The sequence below is a fragment of the Colletotrichum abscissum genome (genome assembly GCF_030869225.1).
Source record: "Colletotrichum abscissum strain IMI 504890 chromosome Unknown Scaffold_45.1, whole genome shotgun sequence".
NCBI classification, from domain to species: domain Eukaryota; kingdom Fungi; phylum Ascomycota; class Sordariomycetes; order Glomerellales; family Glomerellaceae; genus Colletotrichum; species Colletotrichum abscissum.
The window spans coordinates 367,455-393,122 of NW_026850376.1; the positions used below are offsets into that span (position 1 = coordinate 367,455).

Below are 25,668 nucleotides of genomic sequence, written 5' to 3' on the forward strand. Positions count from 1 at the left end.
ATGAGGGGGTGAGGGGCTTCGAGGTTCTTGGACTGACCGCAGTTCGCAATGCTACGCAGCGCCCACTGCCCAAGGCATATGATTAATGTCGACGCAGGACTAGAGGGGTGAATGGGGATTTCTTAGTGGAGGTACCAGCGTCGACAGCAGCGAGCATACCTACATACATTGGCTTGCTCCATCACACCTAGCGTTCTGGAAGCCATGGACGTACCTACGCGACACAAGACAGGACCCTGCAAACGGACTTTTGACGGCGTACGCACGGCAATACGTGTGCCATCCGGACGGAGCGAGGCAAGGGACAAGATGCCTCCCCGCACTACCACGGCCACGATACCAAGACTCCAGTGACCAGACTACCTTCCTAGCATCGACATCCACCTAGATCACAATTCACACCGAGTCAACGCCAGCAAACAGGCGAAAAGACGGTGCGCTGCCGTCAGCGGCCGTGTTTCTGTTGCGGGACGCAAGGTGACACAAGGGATCGTGCCTCACGTCGGTCTTGTGTTGCTTTCTTTGCCCTGGGCTGGAAAGTTGACTCGCCTGCAAGCAGCTGGACTAAATTGGATCGGCCATTTCTCACCCATCGAAATGCCAATGCCAGCCTCTTTTGTGCGTCGAGCCACGACAGTGTGGGCACGGATATGGAACTGCTACTGCGGTGCAGCACCAATGCCTGGGTTAATTCAACATGCTGGGTCGTCTGGGATTTGCCGACCTCTGAAGATCTGAGCTGTTGGGCACGCCGCACGAATCAGAGCGACGGGGACTAGACGTCTTGCAAAGTAAGGTGTTCCTTGCCAGATTTCTTCCCTACCGTTGTTGACTTTGGTCAATTTGAGAAGCGCTGATGTGCGGAGGCGAAATAAGGTCTCGAATGTACGGTGCCCTCATTCCGTCTGGCCTACCGCGAACCTGTGGCATCTATTCGATACGCAAATGATCGTGGAGCTATCAGTATTTGATGGGATGGATTGCAAGCAGGCGTTCGAAAGTTTCGCAATTTGATGAGACAGTACGGACTAGGCATGTGAGGTATCTATACGCAGTACATGTTGTCAGGGACTTGGGCTATATCGAAACAAGGCTATGCCCGGGACAATACCACACACCACAATTCGTACGCGCACCGGAAGCTTAGACGAATTTTCTGGAGTGTTGTCAAGAGGGTTAGGTGTGCTTGAGTCACTGTTGCTTGAGCTCCGTGAAGGTTGGAGGGGACGGAAAGTCCCGTCCGACAACCGTACGTTGTTCGAGTTGCAAGTCTGCGTCACTTTTGGGAAATTTGAATGCTGAGCATAACTTAGCAAAGTGGACGCAGACGCGCGAGTCACGGTCTGTTTAGGATGTTTCTCTGGCGAGGCCGTCATATTGCTGGGCTGAACGTACTCCGTTCACGAGGGCGCAAGCAAATTCTGCTTGGAAACGGACGCTGGAATCTCGTCCCGAAAACTATCCTGCAGCATGCGGCACGATGGCAGCCGAGGGCGGGCGTAATATGCCCCAAAGACGGCGGCCGAGGAAAATGACGCCCGCGTTACCGAAAGGGTTTGAGACGAGAGGAATCTATGTAATGGGCCGGGGACCATTACAACCGGGATGAAAGCATGTCGCGGAAGCAGGTGTTACGAATGGGAACTCAGCCGTGGACGAACCGACCATCCAGAGGCGCTGCAGCGGCTAGTGACTCAAGACAACGAATGGAAACCAAGGCCACTTGGGTTCGAGGCATCGAAGACGGCCAAGCCCTGATACGGCGTGGTCCAAGGTTATCTCAAGGCTCAAAGACAGTCAGGCGAAAAAAGCATTGCATGGCCCATGTAAGGTGCTTCGCCCACTGTGCGGTGCAGTTCAGCCAAGGTTTTAGCAGGATGCAGGTGCTCTACGGATACAGGGCAGACGTACCTTGTATGAGCAGAGCCCAAAACGAACGAAGGCCGAAAGAGTTTGGTGTGGGGTTGGTGCCGCATTGCGCGGAGTGGGCGTGAGTGTGGATTATGAGCCTGTGGATGGGATGGGACGAGATGCTCAAGAGTATCCGTAAGTACCACCGAAATGTGCCAGTGATGGACATGCTGACGATGGATGGGGCTCGCTGTTGCGCTAGGGAGCCTACTGATACTGTACGGATACACAGCGCAGCGCAACGCAACGCAACGCAACGCCCCCTCGCCGGTCCTGTTCCGTTTGTGGTACGAGGATGCACAAGCCGAGCACTTCACACACCCAGCGATCCATCATACAGCGACCCAGGCAAGCCAGGTCAAGCCTACATAGTACTCCATACAGAGATGTGCTGTATTATCCGACCCCTGTTGGACTGCTCTGGGACAGTTTATATCTGACGGTGCCTGAGGCGTTTGAGACGGTTTCTTGCCGTCAAGGTGGGCGATGGCTGAAGCTATCGCTGACGGGCAAGCCTGTAGGCCGAAACACTTGTTGGTTGGTGTACACTAAGTAGGCTGATGCTCATTTGCTGACGATATCGAACTGGCTAACTGCGACTATCACTAGGACATCACAATGTCGGTATTCGCAAGAAGCGACCTGTTCGCGACGAAAGGGGAGAGTCTCTGTAGTCGGCACCCACGCCTGGATTCCGGTGGCCTCTGCTATCGACCGACAAACACGTCTCTAGCATTCTCTAGTCACCGTTGTGGATTGGTAGTGCAGCGAGCGGAGGTGCAGCTCTCGTCTTCCATGCCGGCCTCTTCCCTGTCCTGCCCGTCTGGCTAGCCACTGGTCAGTGGTATCTGGATGGGAAGACTGCAAAGCTATGTGCGGGCTCAACTGGTCTCTACCCGCCGCCATGTCGTGGTAGCATAGGTAATTAGCGGTCCTCTGCTTCCTCCCTGTACGCGGCGTGCCCCCCCTTGTCAGTCATTTACGGCTACTTCGTACTCCGTTCAGCAGAGTCGGAGTCGTAGTCGTAGTCGCACCCGCACCCAGGACCGAAGAAAGGGCCACTTGACAACCCCACCCGACCCCAAGACCAAACCACGCCCGAGACCCAGGCCCTAGTGTGGCTCAATCAGCGCAGCAGATGGAAAAAGAGGGTGAGCAGTGCTGGCAGGGCGGTGGTGCAGGAGAAAGGGGGGCATGAGAGGGGGAGATGGGTGTGAGAAGCGGAAGCTCCAGGAGAAGAGCAGAGAAGTGAGATGGGGGGGGGGGGGGGGGGAGTGGCTGCCCCGCGCGGGGGGGGGGGGGGGGGGGGGGGGGGGGGGGGGGGGGGGGGGGGGGGGGGGGGGGGGGGGGGGGGGGGGGGGGGGGGGGGCGGGGGGGGGGGGGGGGGGGGGGGGGGGGGGGGGGGGGGGGCGTCTGAATATCAAGTTCTGTTGCCTTCTCCTCGAGGCTTGGAGGAATGCGAAGTAGCATGACCCGGCCCATAATTGGCTGGAAGGTTAAAGATGGAAAGGCAATGAGGCGCCCGGCGGATAGGCGCACGGGGACGGGAAAAGCATCAAGCATGCCTTCCCCTCCCTCTGGTTCTAGGATTGCTTATTAGACCATGAGAGCTGCGTGAGAGAAGTTGAGTCTTGACATTTGACGTCTTGCAGTAACTCATTCGGCTTTGCTGACTGGGCGAAACAGTGGACGAGGGCGTACTGGGCGCTGTCGTTGATTCGACTCGATTGGATCGGTACAGACATACGGATGGATACAGATACAGGAACACTTGAGATGGTGGAATTCGGAGTACTTTGATCTTCAGTATGAATGATAGCGGAGGGTAGGTAGCTTTTCCTCGTCACCTTGTTTCCTCCTCGCGCCCTTGTCGAGCTGGGCTCTACGTACCTTAGTGAGGTACCGCGTACTGCGTCCCTACTGCGATAGGTGCCAGTAGCACGTGAGTGGATACAGAGTACTTGTACGTACTACAAGGTGTCTGGTCCTTTCTTTTCCTTTTCTTGCAGCTCCACGACTCCTCTTTGGCGTTTCTTTCAGCCCTCCACCCACACAAGGTATCAGATATTCCTTGCCTGTGCTCGCGAGCAGCTCATCAAGGACGTTCAAAGTCTCTTCTCGGTACGAATTGACACCCGCACCCGACTTCAGAAAAGTGGTGGTGGTGGCCTTGCCTGCAACATAGGAAGCCTGAGGTGTGGTGCGTGCAGCATGCCCTGCACCTGGCACCTGCTCTCCCCCTCTGCTGGGGCTGCATCCAGACCAAAAGTTGCCTGATTGGCTGAATCGACCTGATTGGCTCGGAAGTGGAGACCAACCCTCAAGACCGATGGAGAATCTGAAAGAAGGGGAAAAAAACGACCACTCAGGTGCCACTCCACCATCACGGAAAGAAAGGACAGAAAACTTGCATCTTCCTTTCCGCCAGTGGCAGTTCCATCCGTCCACTCGCAACCTTGGAAGGTCTGAGTCCACAACTTCTTCCTCTGGTCTAGCCGGCAGCCTTTTGCAACTTTGCACATTTGATTCAGACACGACTCTTCTTTTTTCACCTGGGCTTTGAATCTCGGCTTGTTTTCACCTCCACGCCCTCGCCCTCGGTCAGTAGTACGGATACAATCTACACACCCTTCCGATACACCACCTACCTACACTCTTGTGTAGGAACCACGCCCCCATACCCCACGCCCGCGCCCACGACTACACTACGAAAGTGCGAATGCTCAGGATTCAACCCTGAGCAGAAGTGTATTTGTACACCTCATGCGGCATGCTCACTTCCCACACCAAATCTCAGGCTCGGGGACTTGCTGCTTCATCGCCGCCGCTCTCACACGGCCTGCTATTTACCGCACCTGAGCTGAAGGTGGGCCCGTCGCGCTAGGTAGAATTCGGGTCGGTACCAGGGCCTAGGCAAGAGTCTGGCGGAAACCTCAGACGGGGGCAGGCGGACGAAGGCACTTGGACGCCGACGGACCATCACCGACCAGGCTAGGCTTGTAGTACGTCTGCCCGATACGCTGTGCTGGATCATATTCAAGGATGGGATTGAACATTGACGACGGAGCAGAGCATCCATCTGTCGTGGTCGGGGTCACAGTTACGGTCACGGTCATGACAGGGGGTGTCCTCACAATCATTGTCGAATGGCTACCAAACCACCTGGGAACGGGACTGCGACTTTGGACGGGGACTGGCCGGTCAGAGCCTTGGACTGTTGGAGGACAATCGGTCTGGCAGATTCCAGGTTGTCTGTCACTCACTCTGCGTCTAATAACGGGACCATGCTCTGCGGATGCCTCCAGGCTTTGTCAATCACGATACCCCAAATGTCTCGTTGATCCGCGCTCTGTACGGATACGGAGTATCGATCTGTGAGGTGTGATCTGTGAGTGCCAGGGACGAGGAGAGGAAGACACTGAGGACTAATGAACTCTGGAGCTGCGTAGGCTTGCTTGGCTCGGCTGGGCTTTCTTTCGCGTGCCTCGACTGTGCCTCGCCTTGCCATCTGGCTGCCTGTGTATCGAAAGATGCACATACGCGGCGCCTCCTCATGGCTGACGCTGGTTGAGGTTGGGATTGGTGTTGGATCAATCACCATGGATGGTGTTGGTGCCGGTGCGAGATGCAAGTGCATTGCCGCAAGGCAAAGCGAGGTACGTATCGATATACCGTGTATCGTGTTCCGCATCGAAAATGGCCAACCACTGGAGACTGGAACCCCCGAGGCATGTGTCTTTTTGGTGGCGCAACACGAGAAAAGGTACATACTTCCATGCCCCAGGTGGTGGACGGGAGAGAAAAAAGGTACCTCAAGCCAAGTACCTCTGCTCTTTCCGTGGTATCCTCGTGCATTCTGCTTCTTTCCCCCCTTCCTTCCTCCCTCTCACCCTCTGGGTTCAAGACCCACTTTGAGATTGCCTCGCGACATGGTTGGCCCAAAGTTCTTTGCGTACCTGAGCCAAATTGTCTCTTAGTCTCCTTGAATCCTTCCTGACTTTTGCATTTTTTGCGGCTTGTTTCCATAATCGGCTTGGTTACGTGGTTGCTTGTTGAGGGGCGGGCGGACGGGCTAGCTGAGAGGGACGGCTACGGGGAAAGTCTGGCTCCAGGTTTGTTTGCCTGCCTTGTTCTTAACTCCCTCCAGGCTCCGAAGAGGTACACATATTGCTGCTCTTGCTGGTATTGTGTGGCTGCAAAGAAGCGTACGGACACTTTGTGGAAAGCAAGGTACTTTGTGCACTGAGTGGTTGTCCTCAAGGCGACACTTCCCAGTACGGATACCTTACGGTCCTTATTACCACAACCTACCTGACTTGGAGGGGCACCCAGTCAACGGGACTACGGAGGACACAGTAGGGATAGAGACGGACTTAGCTGCAATGGAAGTTGCAGAGCAAAGCAAGTATCTAATTCTGGGGTCATGTTCCTTGCTAAAGTTGCCTTCTTCCCTGGACTCTGGAGCCCCTGCTCCTCTCCGCCGACCGACCATGTTGGTGCTTTTTTGCCAGTTGGTGTGGTGTGGTGTGGTGTGGTGTGGCAGGTTGGTGCTGCCGGTGCTGGAGCTTCCCGTTTGAGGTGAGGTGCGGCGTCGCCCTTTTCTTTCTTTGCTCCTCCGACCTCCACAGCTGAATCAAACCTGCGCTTGCGGATGGGTTGTTTTATTTGCTGGAGACCCGTACCCCCCGTCGGGCAGGTAGGAATCGAACAAGCTGGATGGTAAGTATCTTCTTTCTCTTGCCCACCTCACCTGCCCCCCCTTCCCCTCCAAGTCAAAGACTAAGGACAGGGCACGCCGCACCGTAGGCCGCACATGGAACAAGGTACCTTGGTCCCCTCCCCTCCCACGTCCCTTCCTCAATCCTCATCCTCATCCCCATACTTGAGGGTACGGAGATACACGGTACATCCCATCCATCCCTCCATGTCCCATGTTGGCTGTTCCGGGTCCCGTCCCTTTCCTGCCACAGTGCCACCTGCCTGCCCTTGCCCAAAACCCCCAATCCCAATCCCATGCCTTCCCTCATCCACTGCGACCACAGACCTGACCCAGACGAGGACCCATAACCAGGGCGCGCGGAGACGGATACTTCTCCTCTCACACAGCGCTCGCACAAGACATCCGTATCTAGTGACTTTGCCTACAATCTGTGGATGACCGGCACATGCGCTACTGGGCCTAGGCTGGGAACTAGGTACTTGACTTTCCTTGGTAGTGAGGTGTGTTCCTTATTTTTTTTAACCTTGCCTTACTCACTCATGTCTCTCTGGCTGCGGGTGTTGCTGCAAGTTTTCTCCAAATAATAATAACAATTAAAATAAAAATAAAAATAAAGACGAAAAACGGAGAAGCAGAGAAAGAGAGAGAGAGAGAGAGAGAGGTCCCAGGGTCCAGACAACGAACGACGCAACCATATCACTAGACCTCCGTTTTTTTTGTGGTTTTACTGCTTCGGCTTCCAATCTATCACTTCGTACCTCACCTTACCTTTCTACCTGGACCCCCGGCCCCGACCTTCTTGCCGTGTGAGAGGTGCCTTACCTTGCCTTTACCTTGCTTCTTTCTCTCTGCTTCGTCCAGCTTGCCTTGCCTCGTCTCTTTTTTTATTTTATATTCTCTCAAAAGGTGCTAATCTTGTTTTTGTTGGCGGGGACCCTCTTGCTACTGCTTCTGGTCTTTAGCCTCTTCTTACTTGTTATTATCATCCTTCTTCTTCCATCACTCTGGACTAGTGGTGTTGCTGTTGTTGTATGTGTACATGTATGCGTGCGTGTGCCAAATACCCAAGCAACATCCCGTACAATACAATACAATTCCAACACCGCCGGCCACACTCTTCTTTCTCGCACCCATCCATCCTTCCCACCACGGCCATCCCACCGAATCACGGAGCCCCATTGACCTCACCACCCACGAGCCCTTCATTTACACGGACAATCTGAAGTACACGTCGGCCCAGGGTCATCTCTTCCACCTTACCTTATACCTACCTCCCATTTCCACCGAATTTAATCCACCGACCCATTCACCCCTCCGACTTATTCGTACCTTGTCGACCTGACATCAACGTCGAACCCATCTCCGATTCCCATACCTTGGTCACTGTGCCCACCAATCCACCCCTCCAAAGGTGTTCTCCTGCTCCTACTTCTTTCTACTTTGCTCCTGCAATCGAATCAGCACCTCAACGGTCGACGAACACGATTCACGCCCTCCTCGATTCTTGGATCACGAGCACGAACATCTTGGATCGAGACTGCGGCTGGACCAAATTCTTGCACGATTCACCCTGCCATGGCCAGCTCGTGACGGAGACAAGACACCCTTCAACAAGAATCACCAATCCTCAAGAGAACTGCGATTTCGAGCTTGCGAGTAGAGACGAAAACCACCCGACGGGAGCATTCATATAATCTCAGGTTGACCTTTTCTGCCTGACTCAAACTGCCCACAGCATTCTGCCGAGGTGCACACAAATCTCTCTCTAGGAAAGGAAGCTTCTACAAGTGAATCATATTCGGAACTCTGTCGCCTGCTTCAACCACAAATGTAGTAGCCGACCTTGATTTCTCTCGACTGATACCTATCGACCCGCCACTCTCTCTTCCACCATTTTCCGACCTCTATTCGACCTCTCGAAAAAATACTTCTCCTGCAGCCGAAGCATCGCCCAAGAGATTGTCGACCTTCGAACGACGAACCTCGAGCCCCCCCTCCGCGAGCCAACGATCAACTTCCCCCGCTCCGATGTGTTCGACTGCCGCACCTTTGCCCTTCTACAGCCTCCCTCTGTCTCCTGCACACCCCTTGTCGTGTAGACAGAGCTACTCTCAGCAAACCTCCTTCACAGCCACTCACTCGCAAAAAGTTTCCAGGTTCGATCTCGGGGCAGGAGCTTCTCTGTACCGGGGCGGGCTTCGCACGCCGCCAACCGACGCCATGAGTGCTACCTACCACGCCCCTCACCTTGTCTCCTACGACAGCCATGTTCTTCCCTCATACCCTTCCTCAGTTGCTCAGGCAAGAGGACCTAAGGCTGTCATGGCCGAGGCTGCGAGAGCCCCTCAATATTCTCGGTATCAACAACCCGCCAACACGTATTCCCAACCCCCGCAACCGGTAACGAATCCGGCCTCGGGCACTAGCCAATACTCAACCACCTCTCGACACTCGACTCGCCCGTCAACACCGACTTCAGGTGCCATTGGCAAGCCAGATGACACTTCGTCACGTAAGGGCTCTTCGGCTCTCGTTCTGCACAGTCTGTCGATACCGAGCTGCATTAATCCCAAGGGTGGTAACTTGGCCGACTTTGCCGCACAGGTAAGCTGGACTTGGCCCGCAAAGAAGAAGAATAGTAGTAGCTGACCTCTCTCAGATTACGTGCCTCTTTTGGTTCGAGTCTATGGACACCCTGCGAATCGCTGAGAACATCCGTTCTCGTCCATCGACCGCCACCGTACCTCGCCTCACCGAGTATGCGACCCCCTTCCCCCAGTTCAAGAAGTGGGCCTACAGCGTGCTCTCGACGACCCAAGTCACGCAAAACGTGATTCTGTTGGCCCTACTTTTCGTCTATCGATTGAAGACGACAAATCCTTCCGTCAAAGGTCGGTCCGGTAGTGAGTATCGTCTTTTGACGGTTGCCCTCATGCTGGGCAATAAGTGTAAGTGATGATTGCAATAGGGGGGAGGGTTGAGTCTTTTGCTGACACCTCGTAGTTTTGGATGATAACACCTACACGAACAAAACCTGGGCCGAAGTCTCCGGCATTACCGTTCAAGAGATCCATGTGATGGAGGTCGAGTTCCTCAGCAACATGCGCTACAGCCTGCTGGCCACCAAAGAGGAGTGGGAGGAATGGCTCGTAAAGCTATCTTGCTTCTCGGAATACTACGAGCGGGCGCAGAAGCAACCGACTTCACCTTTGAACAAGTCATTCACCTCGCCGGTCCCATCGCCCATCGCCGCCGCACAGCCCGCAGTCTCTTTCCCGCCCCTCACGCCTTCTGCCGCAAACGTCTACTCACCGAGCACGAACGCGCAGAGCAACACGCAGGCTTGGCCCTCGACATATCATCACAACCCTCAGGTGTCACCACTTTCTGGCAAGCACGTCCCGGGCATGAACATGAATGCTCGTAAGAGAAGCTCAGAGGAAGATGTGGCAGAGCCCCCGGCGAAGCGACTTAGCAGGCAGCCCAATGCGATGCCCCCTGTCGGTAGACCTATGGCGGTCAACGAGCAGCCGATGCGTCTGCCCGTACCGAACCTGACGCTGAACACCAACCCCACACCATCACAGGCACAAATGTACCCGGCCCCGACGACCTACCCGGCGCAGCAACACGTCTCCTTGCCGCCCTTGAGCAACGGCGTTCGTGCCATGGCAACAGTGTTCAACCCTGCCACGACAGTCTCGATGCCGCAGCTGCCCATGCCAGCCACGACCTCGATACCGCAGGCCTCGCTTACGCCCTCGAATGTACCGATGCATCCCAACATGGGATACGGCACTCCGACCAAGAGACACAGTCCAGGAAGTCTCTCTGTGTATGCGTCTTCGCCTCTCGGGGAACAGTTCCCGACATCTGTCATGCACACCCCGATCTCACATACGCCCATGTCACACTCGCCCAGCGTTTATCTTCAACAGCGACCCAGCCCGTACAAGCCTATTCGTCATGTCAACACACTACTTTACCCTCCGCCGTCGGCTTCTCTCAACGAGTATCATCTGCCTACGACACAGATGCACTACCAACCTCTCGGGCGGCGCAACGACCTGCGAACCGGCGTAGTTCCTGAATTCATGCATGCGCCCTACAGAATGAGCGCTCACATGCCGCACATGCCCCATGGTCTGCCGCAGGGACCTTTCCCGAACTAGAGGCTTGGGAATCGAATGAACCAGCCACCATTTCCACCATACACTCCTCGGGGACAATACCCCGAGGATAGATCTTTCAACTCATTTTATTAAGCATTGCATTGTCCAAGGCGTCGGGTCAGGATCATTATTTTTTTACTTCATCAGCGGGCAAGGAGGATTGGGGAAATTTGGGGGATCTTGGCAAGGAAAGGGACGATTCTCATGGATCAACTGTGAAAATTGCATCAGGCGGAGTTGTCTTTTTCTCTCTTTCCCTACTTTTGGGCTTTCGGGGCAACAAGGAGGTTAACAAGGCAAGAAAGAGCAATGGTCCTTCGAGCTTACGCATCATCTGGTAGATGATGCACCACGCAAGCTCGGCTTCCCCAACAAGCCGAAGCGTTTGATTTTTCTTGGCTTCTTCCGAAGAGGCAAAGGAGCCTTTTTTCGGCGTAGATAGAAATCAAGCGTCAGCGATGACAGCTAGATCACGAAAGATCAAGCGAATCAAATCCAAAAAGTAAAAGTAAACATATATTTCTAGTTCCATATGGTGATAGTTCCATATGGTGATGGTCAAAAGCCTGTCGCTGGATTATGGGCACATTGAGTTTGTAGGTTTGAACCAATCAGAGAGGGACAGTGACATTGCAGTTTTGGTGACAATTGGTTGATTGAAATTCACTGTGTGAGAATGAATGCAATATCGTGCTTGGCACGGTGCGGTGTCAGAATATTCGCCCAGGTAACCGTCAATTGATAATTGCGTGGGAGGAAAATTCAAACACTTGTAGACTGGACAACCACGAACCATCTGAAAAGTAGTGTACCATGTCTTGTTTTGGAACGCTCTGGGCGACGGAATTGTCTCGCAAATAGGTCGCAAGCGCGCTGCAAATAATGGGGTCCGTCATGGACAGCCAAACACCTTGAACAGGCTAATGAGATTCGGTGTCTCTGATCTATTCAGATGAGCGGACTCCAGAGAATCTCACCTAGCTTACTTACTCTTTACTTGGGTACATGTGAAAGGCTCATGTTGGCACCTTGAGCATCACTTGTTTCCAGAAGGGTATCAAGGAGGTGATTCCTTCTGAGGATGATTTGATCGCCTGGGAAAAGCATTGCTATGTGCTTCATCGGAGATGGATTTCAGAACCAGCCCGGATCGCTCGTGAAATCGCCCATCATGAACGTGGACCCTGATCAACCACTAGAACTTTATCATGCAATATGCAATCGGAGATGGATCCGGGGCTGGGAAGATATGGCACGATGCCTACCTTTCAAGAGCAGTGAAAATCTCCCACCTGTTGATCATTTGTCTTGAGAGGCACATATCAGCCAAGAGTTGTCAGTCAGCCTATCACCTCTTACGTATTCCTCCTAAAATACCGACAAAGAACGAGCTATAGACGAAGAGTGTCAGTGAACGCTTGCCTGGGAACTGGAAGCACGCGACAGCAACTTATCCCGAAGACTTGGACGGCAAGATGACGTTCGGCATATCCAAGAGATTAAAGAGGTCAAAGAGCGTAGACGACGCAAAGAACGAGTCTGCCAACGATCTCGTCCCTATACGCCGTCTGACATCTTCGAGCTTCGCCATGGCCCCACGCCTGGCGCCGGCGTATATCGATATGGCCACGACATGGACGTCCGTCGAGGCCCCGCGAGGAACATTCACAGTAGACAAGTCCAAATTCTACCAGCCATCGGGCCCCCTGGCCGACGACGTCTTTTGGATGCCGCTGTCCTCTGGCGACGTCGGTCACTTTTCCCGGGACGGATTCCGGGTCGACAACGATTCTTGCTCTTCCCGGGTGCTATACCGCGTCAAGGAGAAGAAGCACCTGTCCAAGGGCCTGCTGATGCACTACGGCACCCTCACCATCGATTACCACCCGTCCGAGTCTGTCAGTCGATGCTTTGTAGGCTTCGGGCCAAACGCCGAGCACCGTCTCATCATGATGCTGAGGGCGGATTGCCAGCGGGCTGCGGTCAAGGTCACCGCTTGCATGGCCAGCTTGCTGCATAGCAAGCTGCAGCGGGAGGGTAGCTTGTTGTGGCTGAAGCCGAGCGCGGTGGCCGATACGTTGGAGAAAGCCGCGGAGTCGTTGATTGATATTGCTGCGTTGGTCGATCGCTTCATCCAGACGATGAGGAAGCTCTACCAAGGCAATGATCGGGAGGCCGATATGCCTGTAACGTTCAAGAAGGCTCTGTTCCTACTCGGCCTGACCAAATGGCATCGCATCCACCGCGCCATCAACGCTATCCAGTGCCTCAAGGAGGCTTTTCGAATCGTGGCGGATACGGACGGACATGAGAAAAGGAGCAGCTTCGGCAGCAAGGCTCGTTGGTGTATTGCGGCCAACGTGTATGGCATGTTGGGTTGGAGGCGAGCACCAGCCAGCCTCGCTCACCAACGAAACGTGCTACCCAATGTATTGACGTCGCTGGAGATTCTAAGCGAGGTGGACTGGACCGACTTTCAGACCAGGGATGCGGAGGAGAGAATGGAACAAGCTGGCGTGACGGTCAGCATCATCAAAGAAGCCAACTTTACTCCTGCAACGTTCCGAACTCTGATGCGGTTTCTGCAACACCGGTCACTACAGTCATTGGAATACGATGACGAGTTTGGTGACGCGGATGTCAGAGGGCCAGAGCAGGAGGAGCCACAGAGCTGGACGGGAGAAATCCTGCCCGCTCACTTCCAGATGTTGAAGGCCATGCCTTGGGTGAGGCATTGCTGGGCCGCAGACAGCACTTTCTTGACGGTGCTGGCACTACCAACGTCGGAGGTGTAGGGAGGTTTCGAGATCCGTCAGATGAGGCTGATCTGAAAACGAGGTGAAGTTGCGCCAAGACCCAGGCTGAAAACTTGTGGTAATTCAGGGCAATTTTGTTGTGCTGGGTGACGTTTCAACAGATCAGGCTGAGACGTTGGTTCGGCTGGGCCAATAAGCTGGGACGACGACGTATTGCACGGGTTGTGGGCTACACCGAGACGGTTGCCGCGGTGGTTGATCAACATTGATTCGCCGCTGAGACTGTCAGGTCAACAAATTGTGACATGAAGACATGACCGTCAGTAGGCACATCTTGGTCATTGGCTCTTTTGATAACCGGTTTGCAGGTGATTATCGCAGAGGCAAAGAGTTTGGGGCAAGATGGGACGAAAACTATGCGACGGTTGACTGGACGACGGAGAGAGAGTGCGTGCCCGCGTGAGTGACAGCGGGAGTTTGCTGTTCTTTGCAAGGTTTGTCTTGTTTCGATGTCAGATTTTTTTTCCATTCCTGACGCAGGGACGAGCAACGCGTCGCACACCCGACTGGATGTCTTTGTTTGACGATGGTGGAATTTGGAAATGGATACGAAGCAATCAAGGCCAGACGAATGCACAGAATGCGCCTCGTCTCAGAGAGAAGAAGGCATTGAATTGAGGAGATGCGACAATGAAGGGGAGGAATTACATAAGCACTCTACTACATACGCAATATGAAAGCTCCCTAAAGTGGCTGGGCAACTGGCAACAACGGGGATCTGTCCTGCTTACACTTCTTGCCAGACGGGGCGACAGGGCCTCGTGTTCGAGCTAGCGGGGAAGAATGGACGTCGCTTCAGTGGACTGGGCAGGGGTGATGCTGCTAAATTGGGATAATTTGCCGAGAATACACATTTCAACGCTCCAAGGGGGGAAGGAGGAACACGAGATAGCCAGTCAGAGGCCGGAAAGAATGGCATTCTGCTGTATTTAATTGGGGAACATCGAAAGCCACCAGCCACCTTTTGACCTGCAAAGATTGCCATTCGCCCCACTCCGTCCCGTTCCTGGACCGGGAAGGCGCCTCTTACGAGAGAGCGTTCTACCTTCCCAGTGGTCCCCTCGACCCTTCTCCTTCCAGCTGTGTGCTTCCTTCCTTGCTGTGCTACCCGCCTTGCCCGCTTGCCCGCCCCTTCCTGGCACTTGTACACTTTGATTCCTGCACTTGCTGCGCTTGTTCTGCACCTGCAGGGCCTCAGAGTGTCCCAGAGTGGGCTCCTTTTCTCCCTTTTCCACAGCAACGCTGCTCCAACGTCCCCCCCGTTCAGCTTCAGCTTGTCGTCGGACAGCAACCGTTCACTGTCACTCGCTCCCAACCACCAGCCCGTTCATCAGAATCAGGTTCTTGTTCAGTCATTCGTTGCCGCACCCTCGCTCCGTTCCACCTTCACAGTTAGGTTGTCGTCGCTGCCTCCGTAATATCGTCATCGTCGTCGACAAGAACTCTCTCCAAGAAAAAAAAAAAAACCTCTCTCCGTCGCTCTTGAACTCGGACTCCTGATTATTGCCATCTCCCGTCACGGACCCCCGACGCCTCGTCTCCACGATCAGCCCGCCCGCCCTCCATCCGAGTGACCTCCCTTGACGTCCATCGAAACATCCATTCCTCGTCCATTCGCACCATCGTCCCCTTCGTTCGCGACGATACGACCAGGCTTCGCCGGACCTCTCGCTCACTCTTGACGAAACGCCATCCATATCACGTTGAATCCGTCGCTTGGCCTCGACTCTGTCCATCGCTCGAGTACCATTTCGCCATTACCCCTGTCGAGAACTTCAAACGACCCTCGACGGAAACTTGAACTGCATACCTCGCACCCCGTTCCAACCATTCGACGCTTCCATTTCGTCATTTGCCCTTCCGAAAGACTCATCGCCGTAGGTCGGCCGTAGCCCATCATGTCAGGCTTCGGCGACTTCACCAACATCTGCCATATGGCGCCGCTGCCATTGTGCGCATCCATCGGCCCCATTACGGAGGTGACGAGCGGCGTTGGTATTGAGCCGGACTGCTATGCGAGGAATATCGAGCTGGCAAACACCATCATTTTCGAGGGTGCCGCCAGCGCCATGCATATTGTGTCTTTGCTCATGACCGTCGTCATGATCTTGCACATTCGCGGCAAGTTCACTGCTGTCGGTACGTCAGCCTTCACGAACCCTCATTTCTGACAGAAGTACTGACAAAACATGAATAGGTCGCAAGGAAATCCTCATGTTCTTCTACATCTACATGCTTCTGAGTTTCATCTCACTTTGCGTCGACGCAGGTGTCGTTCCCCCTGGATCCGCCCCCTACCCGTACTTCGTGTCAGTTCAAAACGGCTTGTCATCGGCTCTGATTACTTGCCTGTTGATCAACGGATTTGTCGGCTTCCAGTTGTACGAGGACGGCACCTTCCTCTCAGTCTGGCTCTTGCGCGTCTGCTCTCTGGTGGCCTTTGCGATATGCTTCCTCGTCTCCCTTGCGACCTTCAAGTCATGGGCTGGCCTGGGTCCCACCAACACCGTCGGCCTGTTCGTCGTCCTGTACTTGCTCAACGCCATCGAGCTCTTCGTCTACGTTGCCCTGCAAATCCTCCTCGTCGTTAGGACTCTCCAGGACCGCTGGCCGCTGGGTGACATCGCCTTTGGCATATTCTTCTTCGTCGTTGGCCAAGTGATCCTGTACGCCGTGAGCACTCAGATTTGCACCGCCGTCAGCCACTACCTCGACGGCCTTTTCTTCGCCACTATCTGCAACCTGCTGGGTGTCATGATGGTGTACAAGGTATGCAAACTTGAGAATCTTGAAATGACGGCATTTACTGATCCGCCACTGCAGTACTGGGACTCAATTACCCGCGAGGATCTCGAGTTCTCAGTTGGAACTAGGATGAACAACTGGGAGGTCAAGGAGCTGCTGCCAGAGGAGGATCGTCGAGCGACTGTTTATGACAACGACCCCTACAACCACGCTGGTGGATACGATCACTCCTACTCGCCCTCTCCAGCACCGGCACGCTACTCCGCAAGGTACTAATGCGGCATCGAGGTTGGCGGCGAGGATGTGCATGACAACGTCTAGACATTGAATGGGCGTTTTCCACGGCGAAATTTCACGACAGGAGTCCGGCTCTTGCCGATCTGCAGCAAATATTTTTCGGACATCTGTGTTACTTTGGGGATGACGACGACTTGGGCATTGAATCACAATGGCGTTTGGGGGTAAAAACTGTCTTTACAGGTCGGGCTGCATCCCGAGACACGGCCGATTTTGAGTTTTTGGGTTGAGGCGGGCGGCCGAGGCGGCGGGGTCGGTTGGTTGTAGGATCAACCAGCAATCAGCAACAGCGAATAGGTTAATAACATTAGCACGTATAGGTATCGATGCCCACGGGTGTCAGTAGTACATAGTTTAATTCAATCAAGATAGAGCAATTTCAGCGCGCCTGGTATGAGATTACGAGTCGTCAGCTAGAGGAGACGAACAAGGGGAGGGGTCGGAAGGGAATGCAAGCCGCGTGGTCCTTCACCGGGGAGGCCAGTATAAGCGCAAGATGAGACGGAGGAAGTCTTGTCCCGGTAAACGTATCATTCTACGGTTCTACCTGGCTCGTTCCGAGTTTGTACGGATATACAAGTTGAGGCAGCGATGTCTTGGCATGTGTAGACACTATGTGACTCTGCAATAAGGGTATATGTGGCAGCTTGACTCGAAGGTTATATTGGGTTTGGCCTGCCATCCACGTGATAGTAACAGGAAAGGGGGACAAATTTGGCATGAGCTTAGATCAAGCTTTGAAAAGACTTCAATGGTCAATCAAGGTGAAGCATAACAGATGGTCCGCCGTTGGGGGGCTAATTAGATGCGTATGTAGTCCGCGAGGACCCCGGACAAAACCTTGAAGGCAAGGAGCAACAAGCGAGCAATGTCCCAGCCCGCAAGATAAAGTCGCATCCACTGCCCGAGCAGCGCGAGAGGCTCGGGCTTGGAGGCTTGGGGGGGAGGGGAATATAGATACGGATACACGGACAGACAAGCGTTGACAGGCTTGAATAAAAAAGTTAACAAAAAAGAAGGTTTTTTACGATCTGCGTCCGTGTCTTCAAGGTAGGATTTGGATTGGAAGGGGTGGGAAGTGGAGGTGGAGTCCCCAGTCTGAGATGCACGGAGACCGGAACACGGAAACGAGGCCGAGTGAAGTTTTTAGCTAATGTGCGTGAAGTGAGAAAGGTATCCGTACTGGCACACCGGATGTAACTCGTACAGATGGTAACCAATCGCAGCACATGACTCTGCCGGTCAGTGTCGGGAGTCTGTATCTCATGGCATCAGTTCAGGCGGTTAAACGGTTGAGCAGGTAGGCTAAGCTGGAACTTGGAGGTTTTGATATTGGAGGAGGGGACGAGGTCGGTAAGTATCTTAAGAGGTGGAGGGGACCCAGGCACCCAGGTCATGGTGCCTTATCGGGTACATCGGATCTGTTATCGGCGTGCGCTAGCCTGAAGCTAGGCGGCTTTCCTGAGTTTCCTCGCACTTGCATCCAATCACGTGGTCTAGGTGTGACGATGTAAAATAGGGTTGAGTACTCCGTACCTACCTAGGTAATTGATTTCAATTGTCATGAGACACGGTTCCTTGGAGCGATCCAAAGCAGTGCTATCAACATGATTGAGGGAATGAGTTGGTGTTGCGCATAGGATGGCTAAGGAGCTCTGTCTGCATCCATGCGTACCTAGGTAAGTAGGTACCTACCTTGAGCATTCTGCCGATTGCGCAATACTTGTCCGGATTTCCATGTCGAACAATGTCTGCTAGGGAGGCACGAGGGACTGGGGAAAATACTTTGAAAAGGTACATGCACAATGCATGGGCCAACACAGCGCCTCAAGTTACCTACCTTAAGGTGCTCCGTACTCCGTACTTTGTAGCGCTACCTTAAGTGCCTAAGTACTCCATACTAGGTAAGTGACAAGGTATTCGTATCAGCTTAGGTTACCTCAACTATTGATACCATCTAGCAGGGTATTGCACCCGAAGATAGAACAAGGGAAGGACGCAGTGAATGTCGATTGGCCTCCTCTTCAATATTGTGCATGTGCCGGTGGGGGCAACTGGCAGTCCGTTCCTGCCATTTTGCCAACATTGAGGCAAGTGTGTGCCTATGTACGGAGTACGCTCATACGAATAGTGCTTGAGCTGGCCGACTATTTCGGTATGCATCTGAGGTACTCCGTACCTTTACCTTATTGTGTCTATGTGCGGATTCTATCCGTCCATCGGCATCGATTACCTTTTGTGAAGGTGGCCATCTGTTTGATTATCTACTTAGCTCCTCCGCAAGGTAAGGTACTTAGGTAGGTGTGATGCATGATAGGAATAGGTGCCTCAGGGACTAGAAAAGCAGGGGAAGCAAGCAAATTGAAGCTGCTTTTCCTAGCCCATGGACCAAGGTGCCAGCTATTGTCCATTGTCCCGGCGTTTTCTTTCATTTTGTTGAAATTTTCCTTCTCCCTCACACAAGGCCCCCTTTCTCCCCCCCCGGGTACGGAGTACATCTTTCTAGGTTCTAAACAAGGCCACCACGCATTCGATCTGATTCAAGCCCGGGTCCTGTTTGCTTGGCTTTCCCCTCCCCAGACAAAACATTTACCGCAACCGACTCAGTCCATCAGGGGATTGTCGATAATCGGACAGCACGTAACAGCCGACGACCGACCAACGCGCAACTTCTCTAAGACCCGGTCTGCAGTCTGCCCCATCATCCATCGCACAATAAGGTACCTTACCTCACACACACACCCACCTCCCCCCAATCCAACTCCCTATCTATTCGTACTCTACGTATACATACACGAATGACTATCTTGCCCACCCCTCCCTCATCCCTTCCATTGCGTCGGCCCAGGGGAGTAAGCGTCTACTTTCTTGCGCCAGATCACGTGCAAACACGCGATACTCATTCCCTGACGACTAATCAATCGTCTTCCAACAGCGGCTGAGGTTCAATTTGGTGCAGTCGACTACCTACTCACCTAGGTATTCTCCCAAGGAACCATCCAATCTCATTCGCACCCGCATCGCATCACGTCTTTCTGTCCGCATCTACAACAGCAAATCATCACTGGGCTGCAACCCCGGACCTTTTCTACCCTCGAGAATCCGGCCCATCACTTCCCGGCCTGTCTCGCTCACCCATCTCAGCCGTCGACCCAGACCAGCACCCATTGTCATTTTCCGACCGCGTGCTTGAAGGTATCCGCCTATCGCCAAATTCCACCGGGCCTATAATCCGCCTATCCTCAACGACATCGACGCACCTCAGCCAACTAAGTGCATTAGTCCATTTCTCGTCCCCTGCCCACCCGCGCTACCTTTCTATTGCTCGGAATTTCGATTTCGATACGGCCACCTAGGGACTTGGGACTGTCGTACAGCACACTAGCAGCCACCTTCCTCCAAATCTGCGTCGCTTGACGTCTCACTCACCCACATCCCGCTACCCGTTGCAGTCAAGTTCCTATCCGTATCTTTTGACGCTATCGCCTCATCTCCCGTCTTCACCCTCACCTCACCCTCACTTTCAACCAAACTTCCAACTGTCTCCTTACGTCTTCATCTCCCGTCGGCTATTTCCTTCCGACCCTTTACGTGGATTACACTTCCCGCTACGGATACCTACCTAACTTACCTCACCTAACTTTACCATCCCCGGTCTGACTTTCAGAACCCCTCTCCCGTTGCATCGCATCCCACACAGGCACACACGAATCTCGACAGCACCTCACCTCACAGGCTCACAGGCCATAGCGCCGGCATAACACACCCAAGGTCGCCGCGGATTGATCGACGCTCGCGACATCTTCGGCTTATCCACACAGTTCACACCCCTGGTCGGACTGTCGCCGCATTTCATTTCCATTCAAGATTCTCCATCTCCTTCAATGCGAAACCCCAGTCTTGCTTGGAACGGTCGCACCCTCGTGCTCAAGTAATCTCGATTTTCTGCCCGACCGATCTCGAGAGCTCGCGCCCCGTGTCTCCAACTTTGGATGAACCGCACTGCTGCGTTTATCGACGCATTTCACTCACACCTCCCCTCAAAACCCGCCCTTTTCATCTGCTCACCATCACCACCACCGCTACCCTGCCAATTGGGGCGCCTTCACCATGCCTTTCGATCCTGGAGATGACAGGAGGCCTGTCACCCAGGAGGAGGAGCAATACTGGGAGTCTATGCGCCGGCTGCAAGAGCAAGACGATGAAAACCTCGACAAAGAGTATCTCAACAATGCCAAGTACTACATGGCACGCTTAACCGAGCTAAACTTGGAGAAGAATGAGCTCGAGCGACGTGCCCTCGAAGTTCACCGCGCCATTACCCGGGAACACAAGCACCTTGAAGAGCTCAACGACAGGTTCCAAAACACCAGGAAGGATATGAAGATTCAGCGCGAACATCACCAGAGGCAGTTGGCTGTCTGGTTCGACGAGCAACGCCGGAAAGACAATGATGAACGTGTTAGCATTGCAGCTGCAGCCCTCGCCGGCGCTGCCCCGCGGCGCGATTCGGCGCACATTGAAGCGTCACATCTAAGCAAGGTCGCCAGTGCTGGACTCAATGGCATGAACACCAACGGAGAGCATCGGAATGGCGCCGCCGTAACGATCCCCAGTCATGTCAGACCTAACCAACCTCCCTTGACCATGATCATTGACGCATCGGGTCGTACTGTTGGACCGGTGAACCGCCTCGTATCGAGCAATAGAATCGTCATATATCTGTCCAGCTTACCTCAGAAACGACCTGTCCAGCTCCGCGATGGCATCATATTCAGCCAGGACGACATGAAGGCCTTCGGAGAGGCGGAAGACAAGTGGAAAGGCGCCATCATCCAAGCCACAGGCCTCGTCCGGAAACAATCGCAGCAGTGCGCTCAATGTGCTAGCGGCAGAGGCCCCTTTGTGCAATGCATTGGCCTCGACATGCCTGAATTTCAAGCATGTGGTAACTGCGTTTGGCAGAGCACAAACTGTTGCGACGTCCCGCCGTCTATAAATCAAACGCCGCCCACGAGGGGGTTCAAGGCACTCAACGCCCAAGATGTATATAATGAACGAGCCGCTAACGGCAGCTTTACCAACGGCACTGCGACTCCCGTCGGCCATAGCCGGCCTGGCTCCCGAGATAAGAGCTTTGCCGAGGGCTCAACAGCTACCGACGAGACAGAGGAGGACATGACTCCAATTACCAAAGCGAACCTCTTGTTGAAACACGATGGGAAAGTCTTTACGCATCCCGAGTGCATGGCTGGTGTACCCGTCAACAAGATTGATCGGACACACGAATACTGGGACCCAGCCTGGCCGGATATCGTGCCCACGATCGAGCCGACATTGCAGTCATGGCGAGACAAGCTACAAACTGCTTTAGAAAAGGGGCAGACCAGCATGAAGTTCCAACTGGGAAGACAGGTAAACCGAGGAGAGACTATTCTGAAGTTTTTGAGCGACGCCGACTTTTGCCCCTACCAACTAGTGGGAAAGAAGTATATGATGACTCGTCTGGTCTCCTACGACACCATTTTCCGTCTAGCCGACACTCTGCGAACTCTGGAAGGCTTCAAGACTCTTGACATCACCCCTCTGGAGTGGCTACGTCAACGCCTGCAGGAAATCATTATCTTGGATGGGCCGGACTTCAATCTGGCCAAGACGATCCATGACTTTTACCACGATTCAAAATACGTGGCTCTGAGACTCGCCAACGGTAAAAAGAGCATCGGAAGACCGTCGGGCATGAAGATGGCGCCAAAAGACTCGCCCAACTCGGCCAGAGGCACCCCAAACAACAAAAAGCGCAAGCTTTTCATCAACGAAGAGTATCCCCTCGCATCCCAGCGTCCGCTTGCCCCAACACCGACACCTCAATTCCAGTCCCAGCCTCAAGTCCATCAGATGCAGCCTCAGATGCAAACCCAGGTACAGCCTCAGGTTCATCCACCTGTCCAGCCTCAACCTCAACCCCAGCCTCCGCCTCCGCCTCAGCCACAAAGTCAATTGCCACCAAGCCAACTTCAATCTCGGCAAAGCGAGACACCTTTGAGTGCGCCGCCGACTCCCGAACTTGCCAGGCAATCCAAGAAGCTTAGGACAGCGAGGATCCCTGGAAAGCTCAAAGATGAAGATTTACACTATGACGGCTTCACCGACGTTGATGACTACAGCGGCGATCATATCGGCCCACATGACTGGGCATTAAACCGGATCAAGTCCCGACTGAACAGCGTTAGCACCGGTGTGACACAGTACTGGCACTGGATTCCGGACAATGGAGAGCAGATCTTTGAGCACCAAGTGCTTGCGGAAAGCGATACTTTGACCTGGGGCATTTACGCCAAGCCAGTAAATTTCCACTTGGAGTTGGAACACATCCAGGAGATGAAATGGGCCACCGACACTTCCAAGGTCATCGTGGTTTGCAAGGACGGCGTTGTGATTTCGCCTGATGGCAAGCCTAGAGGCGACCTCTTGGCTGAGTTTAAGAGGGACCGCACCAAGAGGCGTTTCTTGGTCTTTTGCCGCAAGAAGGGGGTGGAACTGATCAAGGTTGAGGCGTGAGTATTCCACGTCTTTGCGATGACAAGGAAAGGTAGCTAACGCAATGTCATAGGGACGTCATACAAAAAGCATGGGACGAATACGAATCGCCAGATGTCCCAGCGATGCCGGATTCGGAGATTGAGTAGGACAATGACGAGGAATTTCAGTGGCTGTGAAAGCACAAACAGAAGAAAGGAATTGGAGGTCTTTCACGTTATAAGGAAGGAGAATGGCGGAGATACCCCTGGTTTCTGATTTCATTGGGTGTCATTTCCTGCGGCTTCAGTGGAACTTGAGCCTGCAATGGCGTTGGGTTGCGTACCATCGCAGCCATTTTGGTCATCAAGCTATGTCGCCATAAGACATGGTCCTTTGAGTCTCAGGCAGCATATGATGGCACGGGATGCCGAAGCTTGGCTGCTTGCCATAATTGTAATTGGGTGGACGATGCTGCCTGGGACACTGTAGACATGGTGGAGTTTTTGGCTTTCTTGTGGGAGAAGAGGTGCCTTTGAGCACGTCTTGTATTTTGCAGTTGTTCGTCTAGAGTCTTTGCATGGCTCTGAATTCGAGCCCATCTCTCGTGGAATGGACGGGATAGATAGAAGCGTTGAGAGCGGAGGAAACAATGAACCGTATTTCTCAAAGGCCTAGAGGCCTCTCACTCTCGACCCACGACTTTCACTGTAAGCCCCAATGGCTCCACCGCATTGCAGGTCGTCAAAGCCATGTTTGTCTTTGGGGAGAAGTGCGTCATGCGGCTCAGAGGCGTCTGTTTGACAGCCCCTTCTCCTTTTCGCGGATGCGACGTCCCGGCCCATGGCACCGGGCTGGCATCTCGTATTCCGGCATTTCAACCTCGGCTATGAATCCGATTGGCAGGGACGACTGCGCCGCGGGACTGTATTGCGACGTTCCCAACCGCTTTGGTCGCCAAGAGTCATCACATATCAGATTGGCCTAGCCGATGCTGGCATGCGGTCGGAGCTGGCGCCTGAGGAGCCGGATACTGTGTTGTCGCGGACGGAGTCGGGGGCCGGCAGATTGGTGCCCCGTCTATTTCCACCGGATGACGGTCATCACTTGGGCATCCTTGGTCCCCATCTGCTCACACCCGCCCACCGACCTTTTGATCGTGGTCAAACCAGGCACCTTGGTTGAGATGACTGCTCGGACGGCTAGCAGCCATGGCCCACTGACTTTCTCAGTGGACCGTGTGTGCCCTGACACTCTCGTCAGTTGCGCCTATCCGTTTGTTTGATGTATCTCTTGTGGTGGAGATTGGTATGCGACATGGGCAACAACATGAGGTGAGCCAGTCAGTCAGTCTTGTTTGTCGAAGACGGCATCTAGGCGAGCTGCATGTCTCCTACGCGGAAGTCTGAGATTCCAACCACCCCTACAATCCCATGTCTTGCATCCTGGAAACATGGGGCAATCTTTGATGAGGCAGATCAGATTGCCTTTGGTACCGTTCACTACAAACCCTTGCAAACTACGAGTGCCAACTTTCAAACGTCGGGCCGCGGCATGTCTAGCTCAAAGATCACCAAGGAGATCTTGGTTCTCCTGGACTGGCGCTTTCGGGCGATGGAAACGCTGCCTACCGATGTCTTGCACTTTCCGGATATTTAGCGGTGAAGGTTGTCAGGTTTTGATTCTTCTCCGTGGAGGAATCATCTGAGCTATTATTACCGAATCCCCCGCGACTCCTCGTTCCGCTGGTCTCTCCCTTCTTCACCTCCTATCCTTACTCTTATTCTCAACCCTCATCAGACTGTTCTGCGTGGCCCCGGGGCCCAGGCCCAACTACCTTACTCAGTTCGGGCCTTGTTATCGCTCAGCAACTATAGTCGGCAGACATCGCCTCGAACGTCAGCAGAGATATCGTCCTCTCATGTTGCCTCCTTCCCTTCCTACCGGTCACCTTATAATCGGCCTTTCTTTCTCCCCCCTTCTTTATATCAGAATCCCCCGGGCCCACATCTATATCGCACCCACATGAGACACAACTCCACTGAGTATCCTGGCCGACTACGTGTTTTACGACATCATAACACGACGCGAGATGGAGATCCGGAGCGGGCGTCTCCCCTCTTCTGGGAATACAGAGCCTTCGGACTACGATCTGATCTGGATTCCAGTATATATTCGCTCCCATTCCTGTCAGCTTACTTTGTCCGCGCGCCTGCCTCGCTGTTTCATCCTGTTGCCATATTCCGTGATCCGGCCTGGGTGACATCTACAGCTTTTTGTTGCTGCCCTGTCGACTAAAACTCGGTACATCTAGTTGGGCGCCCTATTTTGCGGAGTCGAGGGAAGACTCCGGGCCCTCGCGAGAAAACACCAACGACTGAGGCGGCAGTGGCACCGATCGGACGACACTGGAGGGACTTGAAGCGGCATGCTACAAGCATATCACCCTCCTCGATTGGTAGAGTCTCCGCGTATGCCCCCCCCCCCC

General features: G+C 53.8%; 7 protein-coding genes across 7 annotated transcripts; 5 read left to right on the plus strand and 2 right to left on the minus strand.

Moving 5' to 3' along the window:
- Positions 1-2,003: 2,003 nt before the first annotated feature.
- On the plus strand, positions 2,004-2,283 carry CABS01_13532 (uncharacterized protein; the record flags this gene model as incomplete). The annotated part of the gene is made up of 2 exons (XM_060546874.1): positions 2,004-2,046; positions 2,144-2,283. 2 exons carry the CDS (start codon positions 2,004-2,006, stop codon positions 2,281-2,283), a joined length of 183 nt encoding a protein of 60 aa, XP_060394934.1.
- A 1,775-nt stretch (positions 2,284-4,058) lies between these two features.
- On the minus strand, positions 4,059-4,433 carry CABS01_13533 (uncharacterized protein; the record flags this gene model as incomplete). The annotated part of the gene is made up of 1 exon (XM_060546875.1): positions 4,059-4,433. One exon carries the CDS (start codon positions 4,431-4,433, stop codon positions 4,059-4,061), a length of 375 nt encoding a protein of 124 aa, XP_060394935.1.
- A 411-nt stretch (positions 4,434-4,844) lies between these two features.
- CABS01_13534 (uncharacterized protein) lies at positions 4,845-5,512 on the minus strand (the record flags this gene model as incomplete). The annotated part of the gene is made up of 2 exons (XM_060546876.1): positions 4,845-5,091; positions 5,175-5,512. 2 exons carry the CDS (start codon positions 5,510-5,512, stop codon positions 4,845-4,847), a joined length of 585 nt encoding a protein of 194 aa, XP_060394936.1.
- Positions 5,513-8,467: 2,955 nt separating this feature from the next.
- CABS01_13535 (cyclin) lies at positions 8,468-10,803 on the plus strand (the record flags this gene model as incomplete). Its single annotated transcript, XM_060546877.1, has 3 exons — positions 8,468-9,235; positions 9,291-9,579; positions 9,635-10,803. Coding segments are annotated over 3 exons (2,226 nt in total), but the record flags the coding sequence as incomplete, so codon positions are not given.
- A 1,475-nt stretch (positions 10,804-12,278) lies between these two features.
- Positions 12,279-13,598, plus strand: CABS01_13536 (uncharacterized protein; the record flags this gene model as incomplete). Its single annotated transcript, XM_060546878.1, has 1 exon — positions 12,279-13,598. One exon carries the CDS (start codon positions 12,279-12,281, stop codon positions 13,596-13,598), a length of 1,320 nt encoding a protein of 439 aa, XP_060394938.1.
- A 1,919-nt stretch (positions 13,599-15,517) lies between these two features.
- Positions 15,518-16,640, plus strand: CABS01_13537 (chitin synthase export chaperone; the record flags this gene model as incomplete). The annotated part of the gene is made up of 3 exons (XM_060546879.1): positions 15,518-15,758; positions 15,817-16,388; positions 16,443-16,640. 3 exons carry the CDS (start codon positions 15,518-15,520, stop codon positions 16,638-16,640), a joined length of 1,011 nt encoding a protein of 336 aa, XP_060394939.1.
- Positions 16,641-20,771: 4,131 nt separating this feature from the next.
- CABS01_13538 (uncharacterized protein) lies at positions 20,772-23,350 on the plus strand (the record flags this gene model as incomplete). The annotated part of the gene is made up of 2 exons (XM_060546880.1): positions 20,772-23,218; positions 23,275-23,350. 2 exons carry the CDS (start codon positions 20,772-20,774, stop codon positions 23,348-23,350), a joined length of 2,523 nt encoding a protein of 840 aa, XP_060394940.1.
- Between the last annotated feature and the right edge of the window lie 2,318 nt (positions 23,351-25,668).